This window comes from Amblyomma mixtum, chromosome 1, assembly GCF_055824585.1.
Source record: "Amblyomma mixtum isolate Tamu chromosome 1, ASM5582458v1, whole genome shotgun sequence".
Lineage (NCBI taxonomy): Eukaryota > Metazoa > Arthropoda > Arachnida > Ixodida > Ixodidae > Amblyomma > Amblyomma mixtum.
In genome coordinates this window covers 13240029-13259193 of record NC_143012.1, presented here as the reverse complement: position 1 = coordinate 13259193, position 19165 = coordinate 13240029, and the positions used below count along the sequence as shown (strand labels likewise).

The 19165-nt window shown below is 44.8% G+C and overlaps 1 protein-coding gene across 4 annotated transcripts in view; it reads right to left on the bottom strand.

Moving 5' to 3' along the window:
- LOC149365505 (uncharacterized) overlaps positions 1-19165 on the bottom strand; it is a 38622-nt gene continuing 19457 nt past the window's right edge. The window contains exons 11-20 of one of the 4 annotated variants that reach the window (XM_089543126.1): positions 19065-19119; positions 16014-16131; positions 14202-14286; positions 13064-13278; positions 10457-10536; positions 8097-8139; positions 5224-5311; positions 2657-2731; positions 1378-1488; positions 1-539 (exon numbers count right to left, since the gene is read on the bottom strand). In XM_089543126.1, coding sequence (XP_089399252.1) covers positions 453-539; positions 1378-1488; positions 2657-2731; positions 5224-5311; positions 8097-8139; positions 10457-10536; positions 13064-13278; positions 14202-14286; positions 16014-16131; positions 19065-19119 — 957 coding nt within the window. In that variant the 3' untranslated portion in view covers positions 1-452. Of the gene's footprint in view, positions 540-1377; positions 1489-2656; positions 2732-5223; positions 5312-8095; positions 8140-10456; positions 10537-11506; positions 13279-14201; positions 14287-16013; positions 16132-19064; positions 19120-19165 lie in introns of those variants that run through there. The other 3 variants (XM_089543134.1, XR_016282877.1, XR_016282878.1) reach the window with 3 other exon arrangements.

Sequence of the window (19165 nt, the reverse complement as noted above, 5' to 3'; positions counted from 1 at the left end):
TACCATGCACTCCAGCAATTTTATTGTCACGAAAGGGGGACAACGCTTTTGAGTTCAAAAACACACATCAGTTGTAGAGAGCAAGTTCATTTGGGAAGAACATACAAAAATAAAAGCAAATCACGACATCTTGTTAGTTCTCTTTAACGCATAAAAAAGATAATACATACAGCACATTTTTTTCCAGACAATGCGAATGCATACACCACATGGGTTGCACATCTCTCATTTTCACAAGTCACACATCTACGTTGGACTCTATGTACAAAGTATGGAGGGGGATGGGGTCATGTCAGACAGCACTGGCAGGGCTTTTTTGAGCTCCGTGCAGTAACAACAACAATGACCTTGAGGCTCAAGAACCACAGCGGTCAAAAATAAAGATGAGCTGACAACTATGAGAAGATGAATGTGAAATGGTCTTCTTCGGCGAGATCAACTTGGGGGCCCATTCACCGTCGCTCGCGATACCGGCGCTCGACACGGCTTGGCGGGGGGCGTGCTGTTCTCCTGATGAAGTCGTCGACCGTCATTTCATACTGTCACGGAAATGAAAAGACAGTGAGTAGATGAGTCAACCATAAAAATCAGGAACTCATGATGATATTAAACTTAATAAGTTCTGTTGTGTCTCCTGTTCAATTGAAAAAGCAAGTTAAAGCAATATTTTTATCTGAGCAGGAGGTGCATGGGTTAAACTCCTCAGCCAACTCTTGGTGCTATTAATCTGTATTATGTTGTATTATCATTGTGCACTATAGGTCATATTCCATTACTTATGCACACTGGACTGCATTTCACATTATCAATTTTTGTTTGGTGAAACATTTTTGTTTACTGATAAACTTGATGCAGTACATAAGAAAATGCTTTTGTATTATTACAGTTCAAATAAGTTATTTTCCTTTTCTAAGACGGTGTGTATCTTTCTGCAATCTGTATTGATGTGTTTTACTTTGGTCTGCTTATGATGTGTAATCATATGCACACTTGTGCTGCTTGTGCTGTCAGGGGGGCATAGCCTAGTCAGGCCTCATCAGGGCCTTTTGCTGTTGCCTCCTGAGCCAATTTGTACCAAATTGTCTCAAATAAAAAAGAAAGAAAAAAAAAAGATCTGCAACTGAGGCGTTCCGAAGAGCCACTAAAAATCTAAACTACCATAGTAAGCTCTCTCCTATGTTACTGTCTTTTTCTACCGATTCTTCCTATCCTTCATGCCAATGGCATCTAGACTTCCTTTAAGACGAATTTGGTTAAGACAAATCCTCGGATAAAACGACAAGGTGAGACCATTTGGTTGGTTTCCCATAGGACTCAAGGGTTAAATTCATTAAGAGTGAACTGAACAAAAAAAGAAAAGGAATTCGCTGCGCATACCGATCGCTTTTCTGGTGGCCTTGAAGGTCGTGAGGAGACTCCATGGTTGTACTCAATGTGGTGAATGGTGCGGTCATAGTGATAGGCCATGGCATCCATCGGGAAAGGCGGCTATGGAAATGATAAAAGTCAAACCACCAGTTTCTCGCAGTGCGGGGCTGGTCAGCAGGAGACTGATGATGTCCTGCCACACTCACAGCATGAAAACTGATTGCAGCATTTACGTGTGTAATGGACCAACAACTCGCTCAATGAACCCACCCACGACTTTTGACCGTAAGAATTTCTGTGTTCGTTAGCTTCTCTAAGCATGTTTCTCAGTTTCAAGCAGTCCGTAGTGCAGAACTCGGCAGCACGCCAAGACGCCATGTGCCAATAACATCGTGGCGTGTTCATGTGTTCATGAGAGAGTGGAACACTCAGCAAGCATAGCACAGAGCCGAGATGCTGTATGCCCTTGATAGAAGCGCCGCCGCTGGTAGTGGCTTGATTGGCACGCTGCTCTGTGCCCGGCTATGCCAGCGTACGCTTAGAAAGTCTGCGAGCGATCGAGTATCACAGAGAAGTGTAGCAGTTTAAACCTGATTTGGCAAGCTCGAGATCGGGACTGAAAATGCCTAATTGCTCTCATACCCTAGCTAACGCTTAAACATTTACATTGCACGCTCGTAAACATCCAGCAGATTTTTAGCCACGTGTACAAAACCCACACCTGACTTTCAGGGACGGTGTTTGATATATTCGCTTCACCTCACCGTGCCGCTGACTATCACAGAATCGTTAGATCGTGCCGTTATGCACCAAACACCTTCCGAAGCGAATGATTCTAAACATCAATGACATAACGTCGCTGACCGCATGCTTTTGTTGATGATGGTTGAACGAGAAGGCGAGCGAACGGGCGGGCGGACATATGATTAAAATTTTGACTCTTGCAAAAAAAATCTGTCAATTTTTTTTCCCTGCGTAATGAACCTTTTCCCCAAACTGAAGTAAACTTTTCAGTAAACTAAGTGGTTCATTGCACAAGTAAGTACGATACAAAATGAGGAGCATGTTAGTAAGCATCCCAAGTTTTCACCTTGTTCTGCGCACTGCACATGTTGTACTTAGTAAAGCGGAAAGTAGGGCTAGTTGGTGAATGGTCAGGCTCGTGGTGTGTCTTTTTATCACAGTAACAACTTCCAGTCATGAAGTGTACAGTTTGTGCATTTGATTATCGTTATTGATAAGAAATTTCCACAGCAGCTGCCAAGTGCTAAAGAGGAAGGAGACTCACCGGTGGACCATAGGGCATTGGCGGCAAGGGTGGCCTCTGATGATGGTGGTACTCCCTGAGGTAGTCTTGGTATGCCTGAGGGCGAAACAAATTTCATAACTGACAAAGCGTTCAAAACTTATCAAAAACAACCAGCTTTTGGTGGCTACTGTTCAGTAGTCCGGTCTGTCCCGTTAACCGCCAACATTACCAGGCTCTTGGACATCCTTTTCTCAACCCCAAATTTAATGTGCAAGCCATTACTTTGTCAGTAAATCATAACAAACTACACAAGTAAGAGGCAAGCATAAACACAAGTTCACTTCAAAATCGCAATTTCAAATGTGGATTTGGAGGATGCAAGTCCTGCAGGGTGTGAACAAATTACACCACAAAAAAAAAAAAGTTATTTTGCGCACTTCTAAGCTACCTATAGCAAAAACTGACGCCACGGCTGAACTTTTTTTTTTTCATACAAACATAGCCAGACAGACATGGTCTTTATGACCACTGCGACAGCCTGGCCCCATCATGGTCCCATCATGGTCTCATCATGGCCCATCTCTGCTTGCCTGCCCTCTGTGTTTAATATGAAGAGAGGTGTGTGAAAACAGCCCATCTTGTGAGACTGAGCCACAATGGAAGTGGCAAAAGATTGATCCTTTGCTTTTGCAGCCATCAAAAATTAAGTGACAATGAAAAGCCCCACAACTCCACTATGGTACCTCATGCTGCTTCCATAAATGTCACCATAACAATGGATTCACTCCACAAACTCTGGCCAAACAAACATGTAACCTTCGTCCATCGACACCAATGCAGATGGCTATGGGACCACGTACACGATAAACACACAAAAAATTGCCAAACCGCTGAAGCTGCAAAAATATCAAAATAAAATTCCTTAAATAAGAAGTAAATGCCAGCAAGGCCTTCTGCCAGGGTTAGTCATTCATTACGATATCTAAAACACTGTTTCCATAAGACGCTAAAAAGTCAGTGAAAAGAATCACACACAACAAACACAACATTTCTGGCGCTACTGTTCCAAGTGATGCAAATTTCACCTCAAACTTAGCAACACAATTCCTTGCATTCACTCATAATATGGCATTATGTTCTTGCAAACTGCCACATGAACTTCACCCACAATGTCTATCAAGCTTTCACAGCATTTTTGCACGAACAAAACTGACTCAATTGCGAATAACACAGTACTAATAGTGTGTGAAGTAAAGACATAACTATGGCAACAAATTCTTAGTCGATGGGTCTTCGCAAAGAGGTTACACAGGACTGCAAGCTCCTTGGTGCATGCATGCAATCTACGTAGCCGTTATCACAAAATGGATATCTGAGAAAAGAAGCATTCCAGTCATACTTGCAAGTGTATCTCCCAGATCGATTTCTATATGCACAAAAAAGACGCCAACAAAACAATAAAAAAACAGAGCAAAGCATGAGAGTAGTGCAAGAAGCTCAATAAAATAACCCTCCATGTAGAACCAATGGCCTGGTTTAGTTCATGGTTTTTCACTTAACTGTGCTTTACAGTAACATCAACCAGAAATGGTAAACTACTGATGATCACATGATACAAGCCAATTCACCACCATGGGCACAATGGCTCACACGCTTGAAAATCTTCCAAATTAATGAAGGTACACTTAGTAAAACACGTTGCGGGGCTAGTTGGTTATGCATTTTCTTTCGTTCAAATTTAAGCAGCGCTAACTTTTAGGACGAATACACAGAGGACATGACAGGACGGGCGCCCGTCCTGTCATGTCCTCTGTGTATTCGTCCTAAAAGTTAGCGCTGCTTAAATTTTGAACGAAAGATAATGAAGGTAGCTAGCAGCATATTTTTCACAGAAAACTGCAACACACTTTCCAGATATAAAAAATACAATTACTACATCCACAAGTAATTTATCAACTTTTCTGAAGTCACCACAAAGCCTCCCGATCGGTCACGTTACAAGAAAGCCAAGGCCTGCATGGGAACTATGAGAGCTCTTTGACAAGCATGGTAGAATGACAGAAATGTAGGCATTTTAGAATAAGAAAGTTACAATTTTCTTCCACTATGGCATGCAATTAAATGCGTTAATTTTTTTATTTCACTGAAAATCAGAGTTCATTCCGAGACATCAAAATTTGCATGAACAGCAGTAACAATGTCTTTATTCAATAAATTACGTGGTGAATGCAGGAATTAATCCTATCGAGGCTATGTAAGCACAATGCAATAAATGACGAATCTATTTAGTACCACTAAATTCTTGCCATTCTGCCACTGTAATGTCAGTCACTGCACACTAGTTTCAATTCCTTTCTGAACTGCTGAAATACCAGCTTTAAGAGGACACAGTACATGCACCAGGTGCAGTTCTGTCCTAAATAATAGCCGATTTAGTTTAAAAGTGAAAACAAAACTGTTACGTCCCTGCATAAACTGAAAAGGACTCAAAACTAGGCAAAGTTACTGAAGAATCTACGCAATTAATCCACAATGGCTGCAGTTGGTTTGACAAGTACTAGAACCCCTGAACAGGATCCACGTCCAAAATTAGATTTGGGACTTACACGAGTGAGGACGAAATTGCACAGATGTGCACCTACCCCATTCAGTGATGGCGGCTCTCGCCTGACGGGGTACCTTTCCATGGGCATCCTGTGAAGAATTTATGCAATTTTCATAAGGACACTGCTCAGGATAAAAGAGAATCCAGTAGTTTGTTCAGGCATCGCTGACATGGTGACAATGACAAGAGGGCAAATGCCCTTTTTAAGGGGGGACAGAGGTCTTAGACCTATTTTCCTTATTCTTAGCCCAATCCTAATAAAGCTGGACCACCTTGCTCAGTTTTTATACTGATTTCAACAATAAAATTACCTTCCTCATAAATTAGCCAGTTCCAAAGATAATTAATTTTAATTAGTCATTCATTAGAATCTCGGTTTCAAAGAAAACTGCTCAATAAAAAATCATTTTTAACCCATGGCTACATAGTATGGTGGGTAAAGAGTGCAATAATCAAAACCATTTTTCCATTTCACCCTCGTTAGTAATATTACAGCATTTGGAATATCAATGTTCAAGGTGTGAATGTAATGCATCGATAAACTTTGGGAAAATTATAAATTTTTGAACTGCGATTGAACAAACCTGCTTCAATTAGTGCACACACTGTGCCTTTAGCTTCTCTTTACGAACAATACGACATCTCTACCTGTCCTAGATGTTGAGATGTCAACATACTAAGACAGCCAAATGCCCAAAATTTTCATGCCATTAAACTGGTCTGCTCCTGCATAAATTCAGCCCACACGATGATCTGAATTTCATACAATGATCAAAATGTAGATTTCTTGAAGGAAAAAACTGACACAGTTGGAAAACAATGGTCGTAGATGCCACAAATGTCATTTTTTGAAAATTTATTTTTTGGTCATTTTTTTATGTCAAAGACCAGTGTCCCCCCTTAAGCACTTCCGTTCCCTCTAGGCGCTAATATACAAGCAGGAGAGTCAAGGCATTCCACACTGTCAAACGTGCAAACTTGCGCAGCAATCATTAGGGCACTTTGCTAATCAATAAAGAATCGCTCTACCGATACGGCGTGCAAGAATTTGTGGTTTACACAAGTACATATTTCTTGCATTATTTAATACGCACACTTTGCTAAGAGTGCAGTGTTCACTGTTTGCCAGTCTGTGTTATTAGTCCTTTTACACTGCTCCTTTGCAATGAAAGAATAAGGAAACATTATTTAATGCTTGGTTCCAATAAAGGCCTAGGGCCTCTGTCCTGCAAACTTCAGTATTAGTGTTCTAGTAGCGCGTTTTTATGCATTCGTTCCGCACACCTCAAAAGCTTAGACCAACCACAGTGGCACCTGTGAAACCGTATTGCATAACCTGAGCAGACAGAGAGGTAAACCCGGTAAACCACTGGAACTCCCCCTTGCTATGGATAGATGGAATTATAACAATAATACAAAAAGCAATAGACTGCCCACTGTGAAACAAAACAAGTTGTCTACTTCTAAACTCTTCATAAGATTCAAAATAAAACCCATTGGGCATTGTTGTTGCTTCAACACTAATACGCTACGCTAAAAATCTAAAAAAGTTGCAATACTCATTTTGTGTGTTTAGAACACTCATCTGGTCTGCTAAAGCTGTCACTACAGTCAGCCATAAAGATTTGAAGGTAGGAATATAGTTCCTCTCCCCGATTTTGGCAATCTGCAAAAAGTCTGAACCAACACGCCAAACCAGTCCCAATAGAAAGGTGATGCATGATTCCAAATCTTCTGCAATTTGGGGTTCATACACGGAGGAAGACAAGATTATACTTGCATTCAACCTACTTCAAAAACTCAATGTGACACAGCACTCTGGCAGTTTGGTACAACCCCAGAAACTGAAAATTCAATTCGCTGCTGGCTTTGACACTGCACTGTTATCTTCAAATATGAATGCATACTAGTAAAGTTTTAGTCAGTCCAATTCTGCCTTCAAAGCTTTACCAGTTATCTAAACAATCTAAACACACCTGCTTTTGAAATCCAATTACCATTCTGCTCATGTTTCAGACTAACAATCCTACGCAGTTTCTATGAAAACGTGGTGTGGAAGCAAGTTGAGCATTCAATTCAGTATGCACCGTTGGCTCAAAACAGCAGAGACTTAAATAGCCCGGTGTAAGCAGTTTCTTATCATTTATGCATGTTGGTTGGTTGGTTTGTGGGGTTTAACGTCCCAAAGCGACTAAGGCTATGAGAGATGCCGTAGTGGAGGGCTCCGGAAATTTCTACCACCTGGGGTTCTTTAACGTGCACTGACATCGCACAGTACACGGGCCTCGAATTTCTCCTCCAAAGAAATTCAACCGCCGCGGCCGGGTTCGAACCCGCGTCTTTCGGGACAGCAGCCGAGCACCATAGCCACTGAGCCGCCGCGGCGGCATTTATGCATGGCCAGTATTGATGCACATTACATGTTTATATATGCAGATTTACATTTATGCATGTAAATCTGCATATATAAACATGTAAAGTGCATCAATACTGGCCTAAATTTTCACATTTGTGTTGAAACACTTTTGATTTGCGATCATTTGTCTGCATTATAAATTAAGAACTGCATTATGTTGGCAGTACATATTGATGATGCTTTAGTTACTTATGTACACACGGCTAACAAAATGGTCATTTTTTGATATTCATGTTCCACTTGCACTATGTCTGCCCTCCCTCCCCCACGAACAGGCAGCACATTTCCTTCACCCCCATGACATCACTGTGCATATGAAATAAAAATAAATAAAATATTGCACAGCGGGCCCAAATAGATTTGTGAAGCTATCCTTCTCGCTATCCATCTTATTATGAGTCTGATAAAACCGAAAAAAGCGAAATAAGAAGAATGGCACAAACATGCCAAATACTAACTCATGATCAGGTCCATATCTTCCACGACGAGCCAGTCGGTAACCTAAGCAGTGCAGAAGAATACAAGAGACAGCAGTGGCAAGTGAAGGTGGTGAACACTCCAATGCACACAGGAATGAGAAGGCATGAAACAACAGTTTCTCACTACCATGTTTTCATGCATAATCAATATCTAATCTTTTCCTTTTGTCTCATCACATTTTCTAACCAAGCTTTTATCTTTGCATCGAGAAAAGAAATCCCTGTTTTCGTCAAGGTCAATAAGTACCTACAAATGTGAATTGCGAGCGTTAATGTCCTGAAACAACACATGGGCTTTGAGGGACAGCATAGTGGAGGGCTCTAGATTAATTTAGACCACCTCGTGTTCTTAACGTGTGCTGACATTGCATAGCACATGGACATAAACTGTGCATATACCAGCGCGAGCACCTGAAGGATACTTGTGGTGGTGAGGAACCTAAATGAGCGCTTTTAATTGTGCAATTTCAGTGAGTGTTCACACAGACCCTAGAACTCCCTTGTTTACGAAAGTGTGACAAAACTGAGGTAATTTTGCAGCAACGGCTGTTATGGGCACATTTCTCGGTTGTTCAGTGTAGGCATAACCCAAAAAGGCACCGAGGAGCAAAGGGATGTGTCGCTGTTGTTTGCTGCACTATGGATCTGTAGTCTTCCGTGTGCAGTGGCGGTAGCCAGTGCTTGCGCCATGCGTGCCTCTGAGCAAGGAGGGCACCACTGCATTGTGTGGCAAACGACGCATATACCGCCACAGCCAGCTGTCACTAAATGTTGCGCAACACAGGTGTGATAACCGTCGGCGAGTTTTTGCCGACTGCCACTGTCTTCCCACGGCCAACACATTGAAGGATGATATCATGTCATATGATCGCACTTCTATGTGCCTGTTCAAGTGCGTCTACTGGATATGAATTTGGCAACATGTGACCTGGATGCAGCACAGTGTCATCACCGGAAAATTTCTTGCATCGTAATTGCAGCTCACACAACACCCAGCAATGTCTGAATCAAATTTGAGCCATGTGCTAATGATTACGAGCCTCTCCACACATACACACCCAAAATAGAAATGAATTGGAATTATACTTGTGAGTGCAAGCCGTCATAGGTTGGCACACTCACTCATGAGTGCACTCACATCGCCTCACTCACACTCACGTCTGTGAGTGGTGATGAGTTTGAGTGGAAGCAAGTGTGACTGCGAGTGAGTGGATGCGAGTGGTCACGAATGTGAGTGCGAGTGAGTGAACGTGAGTGTGAGTGAGTGGACATGAGTGTCAGTGGTCATGAGTGTGAGTGGTCATGAGTGTAAGTGCGAGTGAGTGGTTGTGAGTATGGGTGGATGCGAGTCAGTGAATAGCAGTGTCGGTGGTCATGAGTAAGTGGATGTGAGTGTGTGTGGTTATGAGTGTGAGTGGACGTGAGTGCATGTGAGTGGATATGAGTGTGAGTGGACGTGAGTGCATGTGAGTGGATATGAGTGAGAGTGGTTGTGAGTGTTAGTGCAAGTGAGTGGGTATGAGTGTTGGTGTGGTCATGAGTGTAAGTGCGAGTGAGTAGATGTGAGTGAGTGGATATGAGTGTTGGTGTGGTCATGAGTGTAAGTGCGAGTGAGTAGATGTGAGTGAGTGGATATGAGTGTTGGTGGTCATGAGTGTGAGTGCGAGTGGTTATGAGTGTGAGTGGACGTGAGTGTAAGTGCAAGTGAGTGTGAATAGATGTGAGTAAATATGAGTGTCGGTGGTCTTGAGTGTGAGTGAGTGGTTGTGAGTGGATGTGAGTGTGGATGGTCATGAGTGAGTGGACGTGAGTGCGAGTGAGTGGATATGATGTCAGTGGTCATGAGTGTGAGTGAGTGGTTGTGAGTGGTCATGAGTGTAAGTGCGAGTGAGTGGTTGTGAGTAGAAGTGAGTGAGTGGATATGAGTGTTGGTGGTCATGAGTGTGAGTGCGAGTGGTTATGAGTGTCAGTGGTCATCAGTGTGAGTGGTCATGAGTGTGAGTGAGTGGTTGTGAGTGTGAGTGGACGCGAGTGTGTGGATGTGAGTGTCGGTAGTCATGAGTGTAAGTGCAAGTGAGTGTGAGTAGATGTGAGTGAGTAAATATGAGTGTCAGTGGTCTTGAGTGTGAGTGCGAGTGAGTGGTTGTGGGTGGATGTGAGTGCAGGTGGCCATGTGTGTGAGTGTGATTGAGCCAACTCTCATGGTGCCGAGGTATGCAAGCAGTAAAGCTGCACGCAACAAAGATATTCGCTGTGTCCAGAATGAAACAGAATTCAAGCAGCCACGGCTCAGTTCAGCTGTGCCAGTGCTCAGACAAAACCACCGTTCAAGACTTTACCATCATCGGAACCTTCCCTGCGGTGCCTTGGACGAGGGGAGTGTGAACCATGGCTATTGCGGGACCGCCGACTATGCAGCCTGGAAAAACGGCAAGGGGTGCAAAGTGAAGGCCAATTAAACATACATGCACACACATACAAAACCGTCACCACCTGCCCAGACAGTCACACTGAAGCCAAGTGTGTGACAGCACAGTTGGAACTGTGGTCATACACAACCGACCCTTACAAGCGTTGTGCCACTAGAAATTGGCGGTCACTTGCGATTCGCGTCGCACCTGCAAAAACAGCAGAGGTGACAAGAGCAAAGGGAGAAACAGAAAAAGGATAGACAGAAGACATCTGCGATAGGTGCTTGCTACATTAGTCTCAAAACTTAAGCCGTTTTCTACACAGGGGGTGTGCCCTGGCCTAAAATGCGACAATAATGCTTGGCACCCAAATCAAGACACCCTTTGAGATAAAACGTGCATCAAGGCAGACTGAGACCTAACAGTAACACTTTGAAAGCTAGGGGTCAAAAATTTTGCTTCCCAAAAATGAAATCGGGGAACACTGGTTAATACCACATGTCCCAAACAAAACAAGAAAAGCATACTGTTCAAAACTCAGTTAGCTATCACTAGGGAAGCTTCAACATCACATGCACTACACGTCATGCCGAAATTTTTCAAAGCTGCAATAAATTAAAGCTGGCCTTGTCGTTCATGCACAATTAAGTGCTTCATTAAACTCGCAAGCGCAGATCTCTTAACTGCAAATTTGTTCAACACTGTATTCGATATTAATGTAACTTCATATCATAAAGAGACACTAGCTACCAAATCGTTATTCAGAAAATGCTAGAGCCTCTTTAGCGTGTATGTTTAAGGCTTTGGTTTGCTACACTAACGGCGAATCAAGCCTATACAGGCACCCAATTGTTTGTACATATGAAAGGGCACCCCATTTTGGTAGCTTTAAAAGCTCACAAAGTAGGATGAGCAAATAAAAAAAAGAGGTATGTGATAGAAGTGCCAATAATGAAGCAAGGTACAGAAAGCACGCACCTACCGCCAAGCGACCTGCGTAACGTCCCGCACGTGTCTCACTTCGCGCACACATCACCGACCGAGTGTCCCATAGGGGGCAGCACGGGCATAAACAGTTCCAGCAGCAGGAGGGCAATGAGAGAAAGGTAGGAGGAGGAGGAGGAGGCACCTTTTCCTTCTCTCCAGCCTTCTGGCCGGCTGACAGAGGTGGGCTGTCGGCTGGGCGAGAACGCCACCCGCTCCGAAAAAAGTCCAAACGTGTGCACCTCTTTCTCCTTTCCTTCCACGTACACGCCGCGCACAAATTCTTCACGCTTGCTACTGGCAACCACTACCCACTCTCCCAACCCCCAAGAAAAATCCCAACAACAACAAAAGAAAAACATTTCCACCGCACCCAACAGTTTTGCTCCTCACGTTCTCACTTAAAAGAGGGCGCGTTCACAATCCTTGCACTGCCATAGAGGGCACACCACCCGGTGTACCAAAGTCCAGAGATCGAGCTCCTTCCACCTCTTTCCGGGGGGGCGAACGCACTCGAGTCGTCAAGAAGAAGTCCATGCAACAGCCCTCCCCCTGCCCTCGCATATGCTGTTTCCTCCTCCCTTCCCTCGCAACTGGCGGCGCTGCTTCTCTCGACAATGATAACTTCATCTCCAAATGGGGGGGGGGGGGGGCATAGCACGAGCCGTGGTAATAAGTCCCGGCAGCTGGGGGCGGAAGGCGGCTTGTGTGACAATCGGCGTCACGGGAGCACTCCCTCACATCACAACACAGTCCAGGACTGGAGGCACGCCAAATCTCCAGGCGCAACGGGCCGAAAAGGAAAAACAAAAACGGCAAATGGTGAGCATTGCATGAGCAGGTGACATCTCATGTCCTGCGCTCATCCTAGTACAACGTGGATAAAGAGCAGCAGTCAGTTTTAGGCAGAGGAACTACAACGTGGTAAACTCAGCGCCTTGTTGACCGCAGAAGCCTAGTTTGATTATCATTTCTTGCTGTACGGGCTAGTTATAAAAGCCTACGCTGTTCTAAAATATTGCCTCAGCATTCACAACCTTCTCAGAGGCGAGTAACAGAGCCTGGTACAATTACAATGACCTAAGCTCCACTGCTCCCAACAGCAACAGAATCAGTCATGCTAAATCACTGCCTCTGGCCATCAGATTAAAGAGGTGGTTCCTCTGCAGACATAGATCATAAGAAATGCGTTTCTGCCAACATTGAAACCAGATTTACCCCACTCCTATTCTATCTGCAAGTACACTGCTCAAGCTGAAGGTCAGGCAAGCTAGACAGATTGCTATGCGGCCAGCATCTCGTCACCGACTGGCCTCTAGCCGCCTGCGCCTTGGTTTCGTTCTCTTAACGCCCTTCCTTCGGCAGGCCACCATACAACACAGCGGAAGCCACCGCCGCGACCGCCCATGCACAAATGCTCTGCACGCGCACTGCCCAATCCAAAGGGGAGGCAGCCTTGCGATACACGCTCAGCCACCCTCCAGAGTCCCACGGCACGGGCTGCACACAGTCTGGCACCACAGCAACAAGTGTCCCGCCGTCGGGCCTAACCTCGCCAGGCGCAGGCGAGCTTCGTCCCCTCCGCTGGAGCGATGGTGGCGCCGGTGTCGGGAGGAAGACATGGAGCGGTGCGATGGAGAGCGGCGGTGGTGCGTGCGGCTGCGGCGAGAGGAGCGGCCGCTGCGGTGCAGGATGCCGCGGAGGTCGATAAGCTCGTCCGCGGGGAACAGCCGGCACAGCTCTTCGGCAACTCGGGGCTCAATTTCCTGTCGCAAGTGCGAAGGAGGATGAACACAAATGAGTGTTGCAGCACACTGCAATAGCAACACGTACATTTCTGCCCCTGCCAATGCTATAGCACCCATGCTCTAAACTCGCAAAGGCTACTACTGTCAAGTGTACAAACAGATACAGTAGAAGCCCGCTATTACATTCCCGGGTGCTACAAGCTGCTCTTGCTGCAGCTTTTGGTGCAGTTCCATCGCCCCTACAGTGCGACCACGGATAACTGAAGGCGCGAAAACACAACCATGTCACTTCAAAAGCCGCACGGGCAGCGCTGCACAATATGCAAATGGACGGGTTGGCTCCAAGGAACGTTTCTGGCATCCGTGTCGCCTGCAGCTTAATGACGCAAATTACAGGTTCCAATTAACAAAAAAATTTTGTTGCAAAACAAAAAACACCCCAACAAAACTGATATTATTAAAACATGTTCAATCAGCTTCACTTTGATGTAGTGACTTAAATTGCAAACCTGACAGCTGTTGGAGAAAAGAAAGTAACGAAAAACCCACAAAAAAGAAAGGACACTTTTTCTAAGGTAAGGAAAATAGTTTATGGGGAAAAGGAAGGCAAAAGAGAGAGAATAGGAGGATTCTGAGTCAGGTCCATGCCTGAACTCAAACATGCAGTCAACAAAGGCAAAGCAAAAATTGACAGACGATTACGATAGCCAGTAATGCGAAGTTTGAGCGTAGCTCTTCACAGCAGGCAGGTGGAGTGTTACGCTGCTGGCCACACTCTGGGATCCTCCCATGGCATCCACCGTCCAGGTGCTGTTTCGCTCTGCTACTTGTACAACCGGTTACGGCGACAACGCTAACGTGGAAGCCACGGACAAGTGCCTAAGAGTAGCGGTCTAAAAAGAACATAGCAGCCACTGAGAAAGCCGCTGATGATTGACTACCTGTCCGTCACGGCCTATCTTGACTTGTTTTCCATCATTCCACGGGTTGTACAGATGAGCAGTCTTTGTGAAGGGAAGCTCACGCCTGAAATGAAAAAAGCACGAGGAATTTCAGAACTGCCCTGTCTCTTGCACATGTGCATGCAGACAGACAGTCAGAAATAAATAAAGACGAAAAAAAGTTCCACGAATTATGGCCCCTTTAGCTCGCTTCATTCTCCCTGTGGCATGCTGGTTAAAAGGTTGAGCGCTGCTGACAATGGGAAAAGGGTTACTGGGGAGACGAGGGTCTTATTGCTAACCTTTCTATTTGTGGCTAAAATCTCATGAAACTTTCCACACAGGTGTTTTTCTCTTCTAATTCCAAATATGTAATCATAACTGAGCTGGTGGTCTCAGATCAAAAGTTATCTCAAATTCTAGAGTGTAATTAGGTAATTTCTTACACAACTTTAATGAACTTTCTCATTGCATTTTGCTGCTTTTATTTACATGAATTGATAGAGAATTCCCGCACCCGATGACATTCTTACTTCTTTTGTTTAGGCCACGTATAAACGGCAGTTTACAATTACCTTAACGAGTTGCAGTGTCAAATACTGCGACCTTTTACTCTCGACATAGTATATCAAGATGAAATAATTTTACTCTCCAGCGACTGCCGCGATGACCAGATCGGTTTGATACGGCGAGCTCAGCTGACGGCAGCATCCAGTGGAGCCCTGGAATAGGGGCAACCGACCATTGCGGATGGACTCATCTGACCCCATAAAAAACCTTGTGCTAGAGCCGAATAAAGTTATCCTATCCTATCCTATCCTACAGAAAAACTAAGAATGTCACCGGGTATGGCAACTCTCTGGCCATCAATTCATGTCATTAAAAGCAACAAATTGTATTCAGAAAGTTTATTAAAGCTGCGTAAGCAATTACCTAATTACATTCTAGACTTTGTAAGATTTAAGACCGCTAGCTCAATTATGATTACATATTTGGAATCAAAAGAGAAAAACGCATCTGTGTGCAAAATTTCATAAGATTCTAGCCATAAATAAAAAAGTTAGTTTTAAAGGTGCACTGAAGAGGATTCTGAACATGTCTTTTTGCCGCGGGAACTCAATCCACACGCTCCTAGCATTCTTAGAAACAGTGACTTATTGCCCTGTGTGGCCGATTTCCCCAATTAAAATGAAACAACGTCCGGCTCCCGCCTTTTTTTTTTTAATTCTGCCTCGTACGGTGGGCGGAGTCGACCAAACCGTGGAGCGCCTTTCACCCAGTCCCGTGGCGGCTTTGCTTTCGCTTTATTTTGTTTTTTAGGTTTCCATGAATAAGTAGTTTCATTCGCAGATAATATAGCCGCAAAATAAGCCCGAAGAAATAAAAATACCCGCGGCCTATTTGCTACTACGGCCTACTACGTATTACTTCGCCGATAGCAGAGCGGCAAGCCGCCACGGGACTGGGTGAAAGGCGCTCCACGCGTTGGTCGACTCCGCCCACCGTACGAGGCAGAATTAAAAAAAAAAAGGCGGGAGCCGGACGTTAATTCGATTTAATTGGGGGAATCGGCCACACAGGGCAGTAAATCGCAGTTTCTAAGAAAGCTCTGAACGTGTAGATCGAGTTGCCGCGGCAAAAAGACAAGTTCAAATTCCTTTTCAGTGCACCTTTAAGACCTTCGTCACCCCTTAAGGTGAAGTGGGGTGCACTGTTTGTACACAGTTCTGGAAAACATGCTCTCCGGTTCCTTCGCAATCCCAGTCATATGTGCATCCCAAGTGCGCCATCCCACACCTCCTCATGTCTCACCTGCAGATCCAGTCCACTTGGAACACCCCGCCCAAGGCTCTGGCACTCAGTCCGGGCGGCAGCACCCACTGGATTGGAGGGCAGTTGTGGTTCGACTCGGATGCCAAGCGTGCAAAGCCTGGAGGAAAGACAGAAAGGACAAGAACAAATGCGCTCTTCATGAAACCCTTCACAACAGAGGTTGTCTTGAAGCCTTTGCGCCTCCCCAAGAGATCTCTTCGAGATACACTGTCTCATGCACCCAGTGACACTGCCACTGCAGCATTAGGGCGTTTCTTGAGTCTGCCACCACAAAATTCTCGCCACCACGGATGGTACTCAGACCAGGCGCTTAACTGCTTAAAGGTGCACTGAAGAGGAATCTGAACTCATGTTTTTGCCGCGGGAACTCGATCTACACGTTCCTAGCATTCTTAGAAAATGAGACTTATTGCCCTGTGTGGCCGATTTCCCTAATTAAATCAAATTAACGCCCGGCTCCCGCCTTTTTTTTTTTTAATTCTGCCTCGTTCGGTGGGCGGAGTCGACCAACGTGGGGAGTGCCTTTCAGCCAGCTCCGTGGAGGCTTTGCTTTCGCTTCATTTTGTTTTTTAGGTTTCCGCGAATAAATGGTTTCATTTGCGAGATAATATAGCCGCAAAATAAGCCCGCAGAAATAAAAATACGCGCGGACTATTTGCTTCTACGGACTACTACGTATTACTCCGCCGATGGTAGAGCAGCAAGCCGCCACGGGACTGGGTGAAAGGCACTCCCCGCGTTGGTCGACTCCGCCCACCGTACGAGGGAGAATTCAAAAATAAAGGGGGGAGCTGGGCGTTAATTCGATTTAATTAGGGAAATCGGCCACATAGGGCAATAAATCGAAGTTTCTAAGAATGCTTGGAACGTGTAGATCGAGTTCCCGCAGCGAAAAGACGAGTTCAGATTCCTCTTCAGTGCACCTTTAAAAGCATAATGGTTTGCACAGCTAGAGTAGCCAACCCTGCGTAGAGAGTTTCTGCCCCTTTTCAACGATGTCACTGCAGTTTTGGATGGCCCTCCATGTGATGATCTTGTTACAAATTTTGTTGTGTGACACGCAGTGACACATGGCTAAGGATGTCCAGCCTGTTAGCTACTCTGCTTGAAGTAATGCTGCCTGGTGTGTTGTCATCACACTTTCCACTGAAAAGCCCCTAAAAGTGCGAAGTAACCTAATGCAATTGGGGCCAACGCACTCCAAAAACCGATGTCCTCTCCGTGACATGTTTTGACACTTGGGACATGCTTGATACCCCAGCAGGAGACAAGAGAAAAAGATGAACCTCGACGAGACATTTAATGAGGCAAACAGATATAGCCAATGATCCCTTATAGTGCCTTCAATAAACGTCAGACTGGTGTGCACCAGTACACAATTTTGTTTTCGGTAATTTGCACCAGTGCACATAGGACTGCACTACTGTGGGCCCCTGCGCACCATATAGGTTTCGTAGAAAATGTGGTGCAATTTTATCGAAGATTCCATTAAGGTAACAGTGCACTGCGAGTCGAGAGAGGAGATGAGATTCGGAAGTGTGCTCTGATAAGATGGCCACAAATGGGACAAAAGAAATTTTACCATATTAGGACAGGCCTTTGTCCTGGAGTGGACACCCAGATGATGATGGTGATATGCTCTCGGCTTTCTTAAGAGAGCCTTTTTCCCCTACAGCGACAGCAGTATGAGGGACCTTTGTCGAGGGGTAAATGTTGCTGGTGCCGAAAACTATCTCACTTACAAGCTGGCCAATGGGAATGTTATCCATGTCCAGGGTCTGGCTGCCTGTCCACATGGGTCTTCTAACAGTGGCTGCTATATTCACTCTTTCTTTTCTAGAGATCCAATCGTGCCTGAACACTATTAATGGCCTACCAAGCAAAAACACAACTAAGCCTTTGCTCTTGATCGAAAAAAAAAAAGAAAAGAAAAATTAAACTACAGCCAATGCAGCGCTCTTGGCTTATACCCGTGCCACACGGACAGATTTAATGCCATTAAGTGCTTACTGCCTTAAGTTTTAATGGCATTCGTGCGGTGCCACATGCATAAATTTAATGGCATTAGCCTTACTGCCATTCGCGACCTACTGAGTTTGCCACAACTCATTCGCCCGTGCAATGTGTACTCTCGTTCCCATTCCACACGCAGAAAAGCATGCAGCTTTGTCAGTTACAACTGCCTAGCCCACTATAAAATGGTTAATCTTTCAGCCAGATGAGGCACCTAAACCGCATTTTCGATGCGAAGAGCGCCATTTTAACCAGCCTTATTGACTGGTACTCTCGACTTATGTGCTGACATGCGAGTTTATGGCTACTTTTTCGACTTGTAAAGCAGGAACAGCCGTATTTTCTGGAAAATCGTTTTTACATTACATTTGAACATCATTCCCGATATATTCTGCTCATTAGGAATGTTTATATTAAGATGAAACTATTGACTACCTTGCAAGCATTATCGTCATCGTCACTTTCGATAATGGCATTAAAAGGGTACGTGTAGCACCAACTCCGAAAATAATGGCATTAACAAACTTAAGGCCTTAAGCATTTACTGCCATTTCTTGTGCGCGTGTGGCACGGGTATTAATCTCTATGATAGACACAAAACTAAATCTTGCCCCCACTACAAGATCACAAGTCTGCTAAGCACATATTTCACAAGCTCCAGCTAAAGGTATTTAGTATTTTATTCGAATTCACACCCAAAAGCTACACCTGCGCTAAAGAGGATCGCCACACTGGAGAACTGCAGTTAAATTTAACTACCTTCAGTTTTCAAATCAACTCATATAATGTCCTAAGCACATGGACATGCTGAAATGTAGTCCTGACATACCAGCACAAGGCTGCAGGAGTCAAACTTGAGACATCACGCTGAGCAGCTTAACAGCCTAGCTATTCTAGTGAAGACCTAAAGTCTCATGTCAGGCACGAGATCAGCTTCCTCGAAAAACAGCAAATAAAGACCAACATCATGACAACAACAACTACGGAAAGTGGTAAGATGGTGGAAAATGTGATCACCTTGAAACTTGCCGCTCTCTTTGACAGAGTAGATGAGAATAACGTTCTTGCATTCCTGCAAAGAAAGAGAGAGAAAATGCATCCCTACTTTGCTGCCAAAC